Source organism: Carlito syrichta, unplaced genomic scaffold (genome assembly GCF_000164805.1).
Source record: "Carlito syrichta isolate Samal-C Ts95f unplaced genomic scaffold, Tarsius_syrichta-2.0.1 Scaffold305573, whole genome shotgun sequence".
Lineage (NCBI taxonomy): Eukaryota > Metazoa > Chordata > Mammalia > Primates > Tarsiidae > Carlito > Carlito syrichta.
The window spans coordinates 489,043-504,386 of NW_007249669.1; the positions used below are offsets into that span (position 1 = coordinate 489,043).

General features: G+C 38.7%; 1 protein-coding gene across 1 annotated transcript; it reads right to left on the bottom strand.

The window, feature by feature from the left end:
* Window positions 1–693: 693 nt before the first annotated feature.
* On the bottom strand, window positions 694–11,225 carry CUNH16orf52 (chromosome unknown C16orf52 homolog). Its single transcript, XM_008061774.1, has 3 exons — window positions 11,188–11,225; window positions 6,955–7,193; window positions 694–1,504 (listed from the first exon to the last, which is right to left on the bottom strand). Exons 1-3 carry the CDS (start codon window positions 11,223–11,225, stop codon window positions 1,320–1,322), a joined length of 462 nt encoding a protein of 153 aa, XP_008059965.1. The 3' UTR covers window positions 694–1,319.
* Window positions 11,226–15,344: the final 4,119 nt, after the last annotated feature.

The window sequence follows — 15,344 nt, forward strand, 5'->3', positions numbered from 1 at the left end:
ATATAGCATATAAAGAAAATATTGTATTGCTCAGGTTTTTTTGTAAAGATGTATTAATAATGCTTACAGATGAAAAGGGTGAAATTAGTGTTGTAAATAGCCAGATATTTACTAGTGAACTTTTTATTTATGTAAAGTTGTGTGCTTGAACATATAAAATGCATTATTAATGTAACAGACTGAGCCAGTAGAAAAGAATCTCTGTACAACAGACAATAGTTGCCAATAATTTAAATAGTGTCAGATTCCCCAAATTATAAGGTTTGACATGATCTTACCCTCTACTATCATATACAAATAAATTAACCCTATAAAGAAATTTTAGCTTAACTTAAAATTGCACCTATAAGGGTATGGGATTATTTGTACCTATTACAAAAACCGGTTAAAATCAAGGGCTGCTACAAAGAATGAGGTAAACTGAAGACTCTCTCCACTATGCGGCCTTCAGATAAATGGCTTTTTTTTCTATTGAGTTCTAGGCTTGCACACCACAGTGTTTTGCTAGCAAAGCATTCAGAATTCTCTTCCAGGAACTGTTTGTATGTGTGCGTATATAAATTTACACACACATACACACACACACATATATACACACTGTATACTGCATCAGCAAAATATATATATTATATATATTTATATAAATATAAGGAAGATTTCCCCCACCCACCCACCCCAAATATGTCTCTTAGTGTTTGATTTTTTTTTTTGTACACAGAGAATAGGGTATTTCAGAATTTTTACATACATTTTAGCAAACACGTTTTGATCTATTGGCTTCTGGGTGCAGTAATGCAACGGCAATCCATTCTGGTGCCAAAGGCTCATCCCATTACAAGGAAGTTGGGAACACTAATTTTTAGGAGGTGGGGCCAGCCCCACAGGAACTTCTCTTGCATCCCTCTGGTCCACCATGATTCATAAATACTTAGACTTTTTTTTCCCCTCAAATCAATCATTAGACGTTAAAAACGGAACAACAGAGTCACAAAGGGCCACATGCTTTTCAGTATAAAGCATTCTCCTTCTCTAGGTTGCTATCACAGTGCAGACCTGACTGCCTGAATATGCTCAGGAGATTTAGTCAATATTGTCTGTATTTGGTTATGGAAAAGGCTCTCCTTTTTTTTTTTAAATCCAAAGTGCATAGTGAGAACAAATCAAAGCATTTTTTTTTTCTTTTCAGCATCAGTTTCATCTAAGCATCTTCCTATGAAAAGTCTGCTCAGACACCTTGCCTTTGTCCTCCCCACCCTCCAAAAATAAAAAAATAAAATAAAATAAAAAATAATAAGAGAATCAAGCAATTTAGACATTCATCAGCCTGGTAAACAAACTTTGCCAGCAAATAGAAGTCCTACTATTGTAAAGAAAATTGATAAGACAAAAAGTACATATGATGACCCAACTACTGTGTTGTTGGGCAATTTATAAGGTTGACCTCCGACTTCATTGATGTAAAATCCTATTGGAAATATTAGGGCAGCCATACAGAAAAGGATCACTGTAAAACAAACCAAAACACAACATTAGTAACATGGTTTGGTGATTTAAAAAAAAAAACAATGAAAATATGGCACAAAGGAAGCTTATAAGAAGGGTTGTAGACTGATAGCATGGTCAAACCTGTTAAAACATAGACAACTTGTCAAAAGATTCACAAATATTACAGGTCACACAATATCCCTCAAGCCTAACGATTAAATATAGTAAAAACTAGGTTAGCCTTTCACATAAGTTTTAGGGTGATTTAGAATATTGGAATTAAGAAAAGCCTTCTCCAAACTCACTAAGTCCTCAAATACACTATTCCTAACCATTCAGAATAGTAATTAAGGGAACTGGCTAGAGTCAGATAGGGACTAAGTCCTGCCTCCTCTACTTACTAGCCATGCAATTGCAAGCCTCTGGTTCCCTTCGGAAAATGGGGGAAATACTAGAAGAATAAGCAAAATAATGTCAAGTCCTGACACAGTGCCAGTTGTCGGTAAGTGCTGAATAAATATTGCATACCACTATCACCATAGCTATTATTCTGCCAATTCTCTGTTTCTCTTGTTATTAGAAGGAACTGGAGAAAAGGCACACACAAGACTTAAAATCAGCTATGAGAGACAACCTCAGATCACTGGGATGATTAGTAAATTGTCAGAGTGGTTGTCTCATCATGAATATTTTTTTAAAAAAATCTGTCGGGTCTCTGAATATACAGAGAGGTTAAAGTGGGGGAAGGTGAGAAACCTTTGAGGTCTGCATAGAAACACAATGAAATATATTACTTGCTAAAATGTTTCTAGAAAGATACCAAAAAATCCAGTGTCTGGGTAGAAATGATTCCACAGTATAATGTTTGAGCAGTGTGCTCCCCGTGTTACCAAAGAAACGCTGTTCTTAGTGAACACAATTATCTACAGATAGGCTAGCTTTTCCAAGAAAATACTTTTCCTTTTAGAAAGCATATTGATCAAACATTCACAGTTCTTCAAATTTTTTTGGAGGTAGAAATATGTCTTCAGTGTTATTTGAAAACAAATTACCAGTCACTGTAATGAAGAGTTGAAACTTTCCATTATTAGCTGAATGAGGAATCTTTTCCAAGTTTAACCTACTCCCAGGAACACTGACAGAACCCTGAATAAATATATCAGCTGAAACTTGTCTCTACACTTTGTGTGCTAATCAACCAACAAAATTTAATATGGGAGTCCTTAAAAAGCCAATTAGGAATAGTCTCTTGGAGGAAATAGCTCCAGCAATACATTTAAAAAATAATATTTGCTATACCAGCTTGAAAAAACACACCAGCACTCTTGTTTGCTTTGCACCACATAGAGCCTATTTCATATTGGGCAAATGACCATGCCAAATAGTATTATATAAACGAACCTGGATTTTTCAGATACCTACTACAGAAAAAATGAAAAAAACTCAGGCATCAAGTTCTAGAGTTTTTGGCCTTTTTGTTGTAGAGTCAGCAACAAGTAACTTTATAAGTGTTGGCAATGTCCACTTAAGTGTTATCTGTCACCAATTTCAAATGGTTCTTATGGCTAAATATGGTTTGGTAAGTAAAATGAAACCACAATCTAAGCAGCTATACACAATCTAATTTTTAAAAAGACAAAATTATTGATGTAAAAACAATTTTTTCCTTAATGTTGGCTAATGTAATCTCAAGAGAAACATGTAATTTAGAAAAGTGCATTAGAGAAATGCAGATATTAAATTTGTTTACTGTGTTAACTGATGTGCCAGCCTGAGTCCATCATTTCCTATTTTCTACTACAAAATAAAAATCTAGGCCAGGCTCAGTGGCTCAGCCTGTAATCCCAGCACTTTGGGAGGCCGAGGCAAGGGGATTGCCTGAGCCCGCGGGTTTGAGACCAGCTCGGGCAAGTTGGCAAGACCCCGTCTCTACAATAAATAAAAAGTTTGGTGGGCGTGGTAGCGCATGCCTCTAGCTCCGGTTACTTAGAAGGCTGAGGTGGAAGAATTGCTGGAGCCCAGCAGGTCCATGCTGAGGTGGCCGTGAGCATTCTAGCCTGGGCGACAGAGTGAGACTCCAACTAAAAACAAAAACAAAAAAACTATCCTTTATAATGAAGTAATTATTTTGCAACTATAGAGTTTACTTATTATTTTCAAGAGTTAAATATTTTTTTAAGTTGGTTAGAAAAAGCTTAATTAAAATTTAAGGGAGTAATGAAGTCCTATTCAATCTAACCTTGGTTCTCAAGCCAAGGAATTAGGTTCTCTAACACTCTCTGGAGAGCAGATTTAATGTTCGGTGGATGTGTTTCTCTTTTAAGCTATTGTGAACTATGAAGTTTCTTTACATCTTAAAATATTACTAATGCTGATAATAATATCAACCTTTGAGGACTGAGTTATGGGTCCTAAATAAGTTTGTAAGACATAACTTCATATCCTCCATAGCACAGATTTCTTGGTGGTGAGAATCAGAAATCAATTGTAGTGACAGAAGAGGTTATACTCAGGATGGCAATGAAAAGAACAAGGGTCAGACTAGAAGAAGAGGACTCATCTTTGTTTCTCTTGCCCCCACAGGCAAGTTCCATCATGTGGGGCTTTTCTCTGAGACATATTTCACACTGTGCATAGTCATTAGGAAATATTAGTCTCTAATTGTTACAAAAACTTCAGCTTAATGGGAACAGAAATATAGACAATAAAGAACACTTTCAGGTCAGGCGCGGTGGCTTACACCTATAATCCCAGCATTTTGGGAAGTCGAGGTGAGAGGATTGCCTAAGCCCACAGGTTCGAGACCAGCCTGGGCAACTTGGTGAGACATGACCTCTACAATAAATAAAAAAATTAGCTGGGAATGGTAGCGTATGCCTGTAGTTCCAGCTACTTGGAAGGTTGAAGCTGAAGAATCACCTGAGCCCAGCAGGTCGAGGCTGTGGTAGCCATGAGTGTGCAACTGCACTCCAGTTTGGGAGACAGAGTGAGACTCCAACTCAAAAAAAAAAATTTAAAAAAAGATCATTTCAAAGGCTGAATGGAAACACCAGGGGGAGCCCAATCCCTCTCAGAACTGCCACCCCAGCGGACTAGCTCTAGTAACAAAAACGTGTTTAAGGATGCTAAGAGTAAGGTAGCTCTATGCTTATTTAAGTGAAATTAACCCTAAGATAAAAAATGTTTTTTTGAGTTGGGGTCTCACTCTGTCACCCAGACTGGAGTGCAGTGGCCACTCCCGGCCACTGCAGCCTTGACCTCCTGGGCTCCAGCGATCCTTCTGCCTCAGCCTTCCAAGTAGCTGGAACTACAGGCGCGCGCTACCATGCCCAGCTAATTTTTTGACTTATTGTAGAGATGAGAGCTCACCAAGTTGCCCAGGCGGGTCTCGAACCCGTGGGCTCAGGCAATCCACTCACCTCAGCCTCCCAAAGTGCAGGATTACAGGCTGAGCCACCGAGCCCGGCTACCCCAAGATAAATTAAGTTAAAGAACCAAGATAAAGAATTATGTAAAAAAATTTATATAAATATGTATTTATAGACACATATACATATACATAGAGAAACATTTCTAGGCATAGAATACCTCTAGCAGGAAGCCCCAGAAACTAGCAGAAATGTCTGCCTACAGGAAATGGGTTATTGGTAGCTGGGTGACAGAGCCACACATGAGACTTTTCACTTGGTTAGCCTTTCACAGGTTTTGAATTAAGTACCATGTGCACATATTTTTTCAAAAAGTTAAATTAACTAAAAAAAAAATAAAGGAAAAACATTTAATTTGGGGCAACTACACATACTAAATAGCCTGTTAAAAGGAAACAAAAAACAAAGATAATTCCAGTTATTTCCCTTTATTGGATCATAAGAACCAATAGCTCATGTGAGTAAATGCTTTCTTTGATTCATACTACTTTGCTAAATTATATTTAGATTTTTGATTTTCAAAGCATATGCATTTCCAAATTTTGACTAAATCTAGAAACCCAAATCCTTCTTTGGTATTATTTCACTCCCTGAAGAGAGTAAATTCCATCTGGATAAGTGACCATATCTGTGAGCAAAAAGATAAAGAATCAGATTCTCTTTAAATTCCTTGTCAATACCCCTAAGTTTAGCAGCACAGTTTATATAACTGCTCTGGCCCCTCTCTCCAGAAAAGAACTGTCTCAGGAGGTTTGTTTGACAGAGGAAAGAGCATCAACTTGTTTTACATTGCTTAACAAGGATGAAGAAGCCTTTATTTTATATCAAAGGCAACTTGACTTAAACATTAAGGGTGATATAGAGGCAAAAATAAAGAGTCAGAAACATACACGTTAAAGAGAAAGTTCCACAGAGAATAGGGGAGAAACAAAGACTTATGTAGGAAAATCACTATCTTGCAGCCTTTAAGGATAAACTGAGTTTTAACCTTAATAGGAATATATGGGATTATCCCTTACTCCAATAATAAAATTGTAGATGAAAATATCAAGTGAAAGTGACCTGTGCTACAATACTCATGTTTAAAAACTTATGCAAACCTGAGATTATTTTAAGGCACCGAATTAAAAATCAAGTCCCCGAGTATTCTGCACAGGTATTGTTATCCTGTTTCTTTAAAGCAGGGTTTCTCAACAGTGGCACTGTTGCTGTTTTGGACCAGCTTTGTTGTGGGAGGCCATTCTGTTCATTTGCAGAAGGTTTAATAGCATCCCTGCCTGTATACACTCAATACCAGTAACATTCTCCTAGTTGTGGCCTATCAAAAATGTTTTCAGATATTGTTAAGCATCCCCTGGGGTGCAGAATTGCTTGAGAGAAAAAAGCAAGCAGAATTACAGAAATGTCTTTTCTTAGTGCCTTTTTGTTTCTTTTGTTTAACTTGAGAAAAATCTCTGATGCGTTTTGAAATTAAACCAATTTTGCAAAGTATAAGAGAATGTGTAATATATACGTTTATCACACCCTTGGGCATAGCTTAATGGAGTAAGAAATGTTGGTAAATGATTATTAAATAACCAAATAAGCTGATTTTTCAATGGTTACATAACAGCATACAGCAGAAACTCAAAATAAATATTAAAAAAGCATATTACAACCTTCATCTAATTTATATTTTCTGTATTTTTTTCTAGATTAATCTTTATTTTGATGGAAGATACCAATACCTTCAAGAGAAAAAGACTTAGGCAGGCTAGTAGTAGCTCTAAGTCATAAACCTGGAATACTTATGTTACAATCTGAGCAAAAATAAAATTCATTAAAATAGCATTTCATACAAAGTAATTAAAGTTGTGGATGTCTTGGTCTTGGAGTTAAGAGTTTTGAAGAACTGATGGGGCTGTGTAGCGTCTATCTCACGGCCATATGCAAGGGTGTTCTTTGATGGTTATGGAGTCCTCATTACTGATTCTTGATTATCTTCATAAAAATACCAGTGTGCGTGCCTTCTAGACAAATGTAGTAAGCACAGGTTACTTACTTCCAGTGAACGCTATCCATCGAGCATATTTTGTAGCTTCTCTTCGCCAGTGGGAAGCCACCAGCAAACCACATGTGACAGTCAATGAAATGATTCCCATGATGATAAAAAAGAGTGTGGTGACCCACTCTGGGGGAAGCCGGGGAGGGATGCATGTCCGGTCTCGTCCATGGATTGTTTGACACTGTCGCACAAGGCCCACAGTGAGTGCTCCTGGGGAGATGCAAAAGATGGGAATACTTTAGGGGGTTTGGCATACCCAGGGAATATTCCCTACCACCACCCCTTTAATCCTTAAATCTTATTTATCTCTTTTTGGGTCATTCAAGCACTTAATTCCCGAGTCCTACTCTTCAGCATGCTGTAGTTCACAGTAGAATACTTAGCTTAATATACAGAGTGAACTTAAAAACACCACACTGGCCAGATTCAGCGGCTCAGTCTATAATCCCAACATTTAGAAGGCTGAGGCAAGTGGATTGCCTAAGCCCGCGGGTTTGAGACCAGCCCAGGCAACTTGGCGAGACCTCATCTCTATAATAAATCAAAAATTAGCCCGATGTGGTAATACGCGCCTATAGTTCCGGCTACTTGGAAGGTTGACGTGGAAGGATCACAGGAGCCCAGCAGGTTGACGCTGGGGTGGTGGTGAGTGTGCCACTGCATTCCAGCCTGGGCAACGGAGTGAGACTCCAACCCAAAAACAAAAACAGAAAAACACACCAAAAAACCTCATAAAAGCCAAAAAAAAAGGCAGTTAATTCCGTCATTCATTAAGCAAATACTTTTCTGAGTACTTGTATCAGGCATTGTTCTAGGCTCCACAGAAGTAATGGCAAAAAAAGATGAGATTCTTGCCCTTGCTGAGCCTGCATACTAGCAAAGAGTTGAGATTTTTCAATTCCCAGATCCAAGACTCATTGATATTACTTTGTTTGGCTTTTCAGGAAATTGAAGACAAACTTGAAATATGCCTAATCATAATATATATAAATAAAATTAAATAATGGATTAAATTCTAGAAGCAGTATATTTATCAAAGCTAAAAGATCTAAGAATATTATAAGTAGGTTTCCATTAAACTCAAGAAAATGTTGAAAAAACTAGTAGGTTCTCTTTTTTGTACAGTTTCAAGTGTTCATTTACATTGCCAAACTATTACTGGCATGTTTCAGCAGGAAAGCACAAAGGTAACTTGTAAAGTGCCCCCTTCCCATTTAAATAACATGAACATGAGTTTTGCAAAACACCAGGTGCTAGCTGGGCGCCCATGGCTCATGCCTGTAATCCTAGCACTTTGGAAGGCAGAAGCAAGAGGACTGCCTGAGCCCAGGGGTTCCAGACCAGCCTGAGGAACTTGGTGAGACTTTGTCTCTACAATAAATGAAAAATGAATGTCTATGCTTCCAGTTACTTGGAAGGCTGAGGCTGAAAGAGTGCCTGAGTGCAGTCTGTCAAGGCTGCAGTAGCTGTGAGTGTGCCACTGCACTCCAGCCTGGGTGATGGAGTGAGACTCCCCCTAAAAAAAAAAAAAAAATTTAAAAAATCAAGTGCTATTTTTCCACAAACATAGTTTCATGCCCCAAGGACTCCCCCTCTATCAAATGTGGGATGATCACATTTATAACAGATCAAATTTAAAAGGTGAAAGAATAATTTTCCCCTCTTCCCCACTAAGTAAAATGATTAAAATGTTACTTCTGAATAAAAACTGCTTGTCTTCCCCTTGCAAGAGCAACTGCAAATGGGAAAGCAGTTACCAAAAATACAGGAGCAGAAATTTTTGGAGCCATTGAAAACACAATAGATTTTTGCATCTTTTTGGTGGTCTTTTTGTGGTCAGCATTATTTTCTCAATATGAACACAAATTTAAAAAAACAAAAAACATTAACCTCAAAATCATAGCGCTTGCCATGAACAAGTGTCTTCTGTAATCAGTAAAATTCCTAGTGATGTTTTTGGGAAGCTGCCTTGGTGGGAAAAGAAAGAACAGGGCTGGATCCGTGTTTATAGACAGATGCATGTGTGGGTAGGCGGGGCGTTTGGCCATTGATACATTTTTAGAAATGAAGCAATGTGTTAAAAGAAAATGAAACAAGAAATCAGTTCTGTTCTTAAAATTTTTTCCCCTCTAATGATAGCTCTGTCTGAGAGCATAACTCTTGAGTGGAAGAAGATAAACAAGCTGTAGTTTTTCTCCCAAATCATCTAACAATTAGGCCCATCTGGTGATCCCTGCACAGGATTATGGGGTTGTCACAGGCAAGATAAAGGCAGACTGGGGACAGAAAGTAAGCAAACCAACACCATAACTCCACACACAATGCTTTCCCCTAGTTGCTGCTTGGAGCAGAGTAATTTCATAGGTCAAAGAAGTAAATGCTGACACGATGGCTAGCTAACCTTTTAAGTTTTATGGTAATTGCTTGAAAACAAGAGGATTTCCTAGGGGTGAGTAGGCACCAGGGAGTTACAAAACTGCTCTTAAAATGAAACACTAGGTTAGGCACGGTGGCTCACGCCTATAATTCCAGCACTTTGGGAGGCAGAGGTAAGAGGAGTCCCTGAGCCCAGAGTTCGAGATCAGCCTGAGCAGCTTGCTGAGACCTCATCTCTGCAATTAAAAAAAAAAGAAAAAAAAGTAGCTGGATATGGTGGCGTGTGCCTGTAGCTCCAGCTACTTGGAATGCTGAGGCAGAAGAATCACCTGAGTCCAGCAGATCGAGGCTGCGATGGCCGTGAGCATGCCACTGCACTCCAGCCTGGGTGGCAGTGTAGAATTCCAACTCAAAAGAAAAGAAAAGAAAAGAAAAGAAACACTAAAAAGTGTCTTCGAAAAGAAAACATGAGATAGAGGGAGTGTCTTATTATGATAAAGCATTTTGTTATAATTTTGGAAAGAAAGTATTCACAGCAGTGCTTAAGAATTCCTAACAGTAAACTACTTCCCTGTTTTAGTCACTTTCATTCAGAAAAGCTGCAAATGCTATGAGAATAAACTATAGGCAATGGAAGACCCTCTGATAAAATGCAGTATTACAGATTCTTAATATAGCAGCAACTTTCTTCACAACTTAATTTAACATACAAAGCAAGTTTCACTGGTACTTCTACATATCTAGTGGACTTAGATTTACATTTGAGAATTATTTTTGCTGGCAAATATTAAACATTGTAGGTTCAGTAAATCCTAACTAAAATATCTCTCCTTCAAAATATTTCTGAGTATCCTTATGTTGCCTCCCTTGTTCTCCCTTAGCACCAGGGATGAAATTTAACTCAGCCTTCTGTGCCTGTAGATTCTGAAGCTGAGTAGGATTGCTTTTTTCCTCCTCCCCTGTCTAGCACACCATACGAGTGAATACAAACAGAACAAGTAAGAAAATGAAAATTATAGCTATAGTTTTTGCAAAACAACTGGAAATAACCTGACAGATGTTCACCTTTAAATGAAGAACTATGCTCCTGTATTTATAAAGTTCCTCATCACAACAAAACAAAACCAAATATTGAGCAGCTCTATTTTGGAAGAAAAGAAAGTTAATGCTAATTGACAACCAGAAGGTACACTGTATATAAGAAAATAGATGCACAAACATTGTATTGAGTGCCTCTCATGTGCTCAGCATTGTTGCAGCAGTCAGATTTCTTTTTTTTTTTTTTTTTTTTGAGTTGGAGTCTCACTCTGCAGTTCAGACTGGAGTGCTGTGGACGCTCCCAGCCACTGCAATCTTGACCTGCTGGGCTCTGGTGATCCTTACGCCTCAGCCTTCCAAGAAGCTGGATCTACAGGCACATGCTACCATGCCTGGCTAATTTTTGATTTATAGTAGAGATGAGGTATCACCAAGTTGTCCAGGTGGGTGTTGAACTGATGGGCTCAGGCAATCTACTCACCTCAGTCTCCCAAAGTGCTGGGATTACAGGCTGAGCCACCGAGCCCAGCCAGCAGTCAGATTTCAAAACAAATACTCTATCACACATTCAGTAAAAACAGACTTTCCCTAAATATATTATACAAGGGCTAGTACAGTGTTTGGTCAGCACTGCTGTTAAAATTCATTTTCTTGAGTAAGACTCTAAATCAAAACAATTTAGCCTACAGCTGCATATTTTCCATAAGCTAACTGGGAGAATCTGCAAGAATAACTGTGCTGCTACTATTAAATCTTGTAAACTCAGGTACTATTAGTACCCAAACTTTCATCAGATCTTTAAGTTTCATATTTTACCTCAGTGAATTATCTCTTTCCTGTAGCTTTAAATCCATCACTCCCATTGATAGTCAAGATCTTTTCCTTCCTCCAAATTCTCTTAACACATATAGCCTGTACAACACAATCATGCACTTGATTTTAAGGTAGCTTCTTTTTACCCCAAATAAGACATGAGCTTTTCAGAGGAGAAAACTGTACCATTTGCTTCACTGGAAACCCCAAAATGGCCTGCAGCAGTGGAATTCATAAGCATTCAGTGAGCTTAAATGTATTAAGAACAAGCTAAATTTAAAACAACACTGCAATAATAGGTTCTCCTGTAGAGCTGCCTTAGTGTGGTTTCCTGTGGCACGCTTATTAAGTACAAGCTCAACCATGATCTAATTTTTTTTTTTTTTTTTGAGTAGGAGTCTCACTTTGTCACCCAGACTGAAGTGCAGTGGCTGCTCCCGGCCACCGCAGCCTCAATCTGCTGGGCTCTGGCGATCCTTCCGCCTCAGCCTTCCAAGTAGCTGGAACTACAGGTATGCGCTACCATGCCCGGCTAATTTTTTGATTTATTGTAGAGTTGAGGTCTCGCCAAGTTGCCCAAGCAGGTCTCAAACCCAAGGGCTCAGGCAATTCACTCACTTCAGCCTCCCAAAGTGTGGGATTACAGGCTGAGCCACCGAGCCCGGCTCTAATTTTTGTTTTATCCAACAAGTCTTTTTGCCTCTTAAAGGGGCCTGTAATTTCATTCCCCAGTCAATCCATCTGTACCCTGCAGCTGTTTCCTAGGTAACCAACCCAGCCAAATAAAAGACTTGTACACAATAGAAAAAAGGAAACCACACTAGAAACTATAGCATCACACATGCCTCTCAGTATGTCACCTGTGCATCATAATACACAAAAAGAAAAGCCATGAGTCTTACCCCATTAAGTGGGGGTTCTTAACTAAAGAGGCATTTCGACACTTATCATCTATAGATCTAGACACTGCTAACACGACTTAATACAGTCAATCTGAGCATGACTGTTGCCACAGTGAGGATGATTATAAGGCATGTCATTGCTACCTGTAAAAGTGGTGCTACAGAAAATATGAAACAGGAGCTATAAAGAAGAGAGGCATAACCAACAATCTGTCAGAGTAAATCAAGTGCAGTGCTCACCAACCTGGTCAGAGAGAAGGTTTTCCCATACAGGGCTGAACCTGAGCAAAAATGGTGAAGTTAAAATTTGCTACAGTATTGCCTTCTCTCAAATCCCCTGTAAGTTTTCCTCTTCTCTTGCAAGACTCTCCTGTCAGCTCTAGGTACTGTGACCCGGTCTGCTCCATTTTCTCCCTAGGGATATAAAAATCTGTTCTTGGCAAGCTATCTTGTCAGTTACAAAGACCAAACAAATGCTTTGCCACAAATATCTTAATGATTGATAAAAACTTAACAAGCTGCTCCACTCAAGAGCATTTATATTTAAGCAAGAGACAGTATTACAACTGAACTGAAATGACTGAGTCTCATATTTTAACGACAGGCTGGCTGAAAAAATTAGAAGAGCTGGAGAGCAGATGAGGAGGAGGGGAAAAGGAAGAGAGAGGTCCCCAATGTAGGCAGTGATGCACACCCCCCCAGATAAGTCATATCCGGCAGCTCAGTCTTTAAATGAGTAGGAGCACAAGCACATAAAAGAACAGCCTAGAAATAACTTAAACATTTTACATACTTTTTTGTTCTAGAAACATAGCTAGTATTGATGATTTTTATTTGCTATGATACGGGTTCCACCTTAGGATGTAGGTGCTTATAGTGAACTAGTGAAACAGAGAACCTTAATGAACCACACACATGGACAGTGTCTGAAACCCTGAGTAACATTAACAGGTTGAGGTTAGGCCCTAGTGTCCACTATAGTAACAGTATCTCCTCTTGTTACTCTGTTCTTATGTCTCTCTGGCGTTTCTAGTCACTGACCTCATACCTTCTCTCATCTCTCACTTTCCTATGGTCTTTGCTTCTTTCTATCCAGCCTAGAGTCCTTCACCTATCATATTACCACCTTTTATCTTTTCACTCCATTCACCTGGCAAAAATCATAACACTGATTCAATATAAATTTCTCCCTTCTCGCACTTACCTCCACGCTGCTGAGTGATGGTGGGAAAAGTCATATACCAGAGCAGAGAGGTGCCACTGTAGATTTCTAAATTTCCATCTCAGGGCCATTAGCTCTGCCCAGAAATTAACCCTAATTCAGTGCTTCCACATTCCTTACTGTGACTATTCCAAGTCTCCTGCACACTCCTTAAATATCAGAACCATCTACCACATCTTTCACATTCAATAGGTGCCAGTCTCTACTATTACTCAGAAAAAAATAGAGGCCACTAGACAGCAACTCCTCAACTGTCCACCATCAACTTGTGCATCTGCACACATTTATTCCTTCATTCTACAGATCCTTCTAGTGTTTTGGATCCCTTCCTCTCTCACCGTCCTTGGGATCTTGCCCAACTTAATATTTTCTTTCTCTTCTCAAACCTATCCTCTTCTGGATCTCAAAAATGTTTGAATGTGCTAAAGTCTCTCCTATAGAAGATAAAACTATCCCACTATGCCAAGTCATCCTCCAGTGGCATCATGATTTCTGATTCTGTCTTGCTCTGCCTAATCTCCCTAGCCCCCAGTCTTGTCGAGATTCCCTCGTCCCACTTCCCAGGGTCTCATTCACTCTTCAGCCTACTGCAGGTTGGCTTTTGCCCCAACTTCTCTCAAACAGCTCTTGCGAAGCTCACTCACTCCATACTGCCAACTCCAACAGGTATGTCTAAGTCACTGTCTTACCGTTTTAGCAGCATTTGATATAGCTTCTTCAAACACATTTCCTTTAGTTTTCCTCCTGCCTCTTCGGTTTATCTTTCTTTATCTTTTAAAATATACACTCTTTTTCTCTGTCTTTCATTAAAATTTGGTGTTCTTTAGGGATCTTTCCTGGATCTACACCTTTGGTTCTAAGTCTAAACTCTTTAAAATGGTCATAAAGGCTGAGGATTCTACTATAGTCATTCTTTTAATTCTTTTTCATACTTGATGCTCAAATTCTTAGAATGATTCTTTTTGGGGGGTGAGAACCGGGACTTTAAAATGAAAATTTGTTACCAACTTTTTGGACATAATATTTTTCATTTGTTTGTTCTTTATTCACATTTTATTGACAGAGATAAAATTTCTAAGGGTTATTGCAAATTCCCTGATATAAGTAGAATAGTATATCAAAAAATTAAAGAATAATTTTTTAACCTTGAAAATATTTTATCATGAAAAATATTCACAAAAATACCTGCAAAGCAAAAAGGTAATTTGATGCCTACCCAAGCTACAGAAAACAGTAGCTGGAAAAGATAATTCTATATTATTTTTATATCTAAGAAGTTGTAAATAGGTAGAAAGTCTGTAGTTGCTTTCACCCAAAGACAGGGTAAGAGGTTTAAAGCATAAAGTTGAATATATGTGTGTGTTTTTTGTGTATGTGTGTATAGTGTACTGGCTCTTTATTTCATGCTATCATCTTTAGTAAACTGAAATTTACAGATGACTCGAAAAGTTTTTATACCTAGTCTTTCCCACATTTTTCATAGATGTCTTTCTTCTTCCTACCACAGGGCCTTTGCTCATGCTACCCTGTGCTTGGTCTTTTTCATTTAATTAATGCCTACTTATCCTCTAGACCTCAGCTCAAAGGTAATTTCCTCAGAAAAGTCTTTAGAATAATTCTTAATTCATATCTCCCTCTCTTCCCCTTCCATGTTCCCTCCACTGCCCTAACACACACACACACACACACACACACACACACACACACACACACACACACACACACGGCTTTCATATATGCTGTTCTCTCTGCATAAAATACTCTTTCAAGGCTGGGTATGGTGGCTGATGCCTGTAATCCCAGCACATTGGGAAGCCAAGGCAGAAGGACCACTTGAACCCAGGAGTTTGAGACCAGCCTGGACAACATAGCAAGACCTCATTTCTATAAAAATAAAAAAATTAGCCTGGCATGGTGGTGTGCACACTTGTAGTCCCAGCTACGTGGGAGGCTGAGGCAGAAGGATCACCTGAGTCCTTGAGTTTGAGGTTACAGTGAGCTGTGATTATGTCACTGTACTCCAGTCTAGGTGACAG

Bases quoted from the DNA above. Each gene is read 5' to 3' on its own strand.
- CUNH16orf52 (XM_008061774.1), bottom strand. From the start codon at position 11,225: ATGGATTTAAAGCTACAGGAAAGAGATAATTCACTGAG. The intron at 7,194-11,187 runs GTAAAATATGAA...AACCCCCTAAAG, and splicing joins GAAAGAGATAATTCACTGAG to TATTCCCATCTTTTGCATCT. The intron at 1,505-6,954 runs GTAAGTAACCTG...TTTGTTTTACAG, and splicing joins ATGGATAGCGTTCACTGGAA to TGATCCTTTTCTGTATGGCT.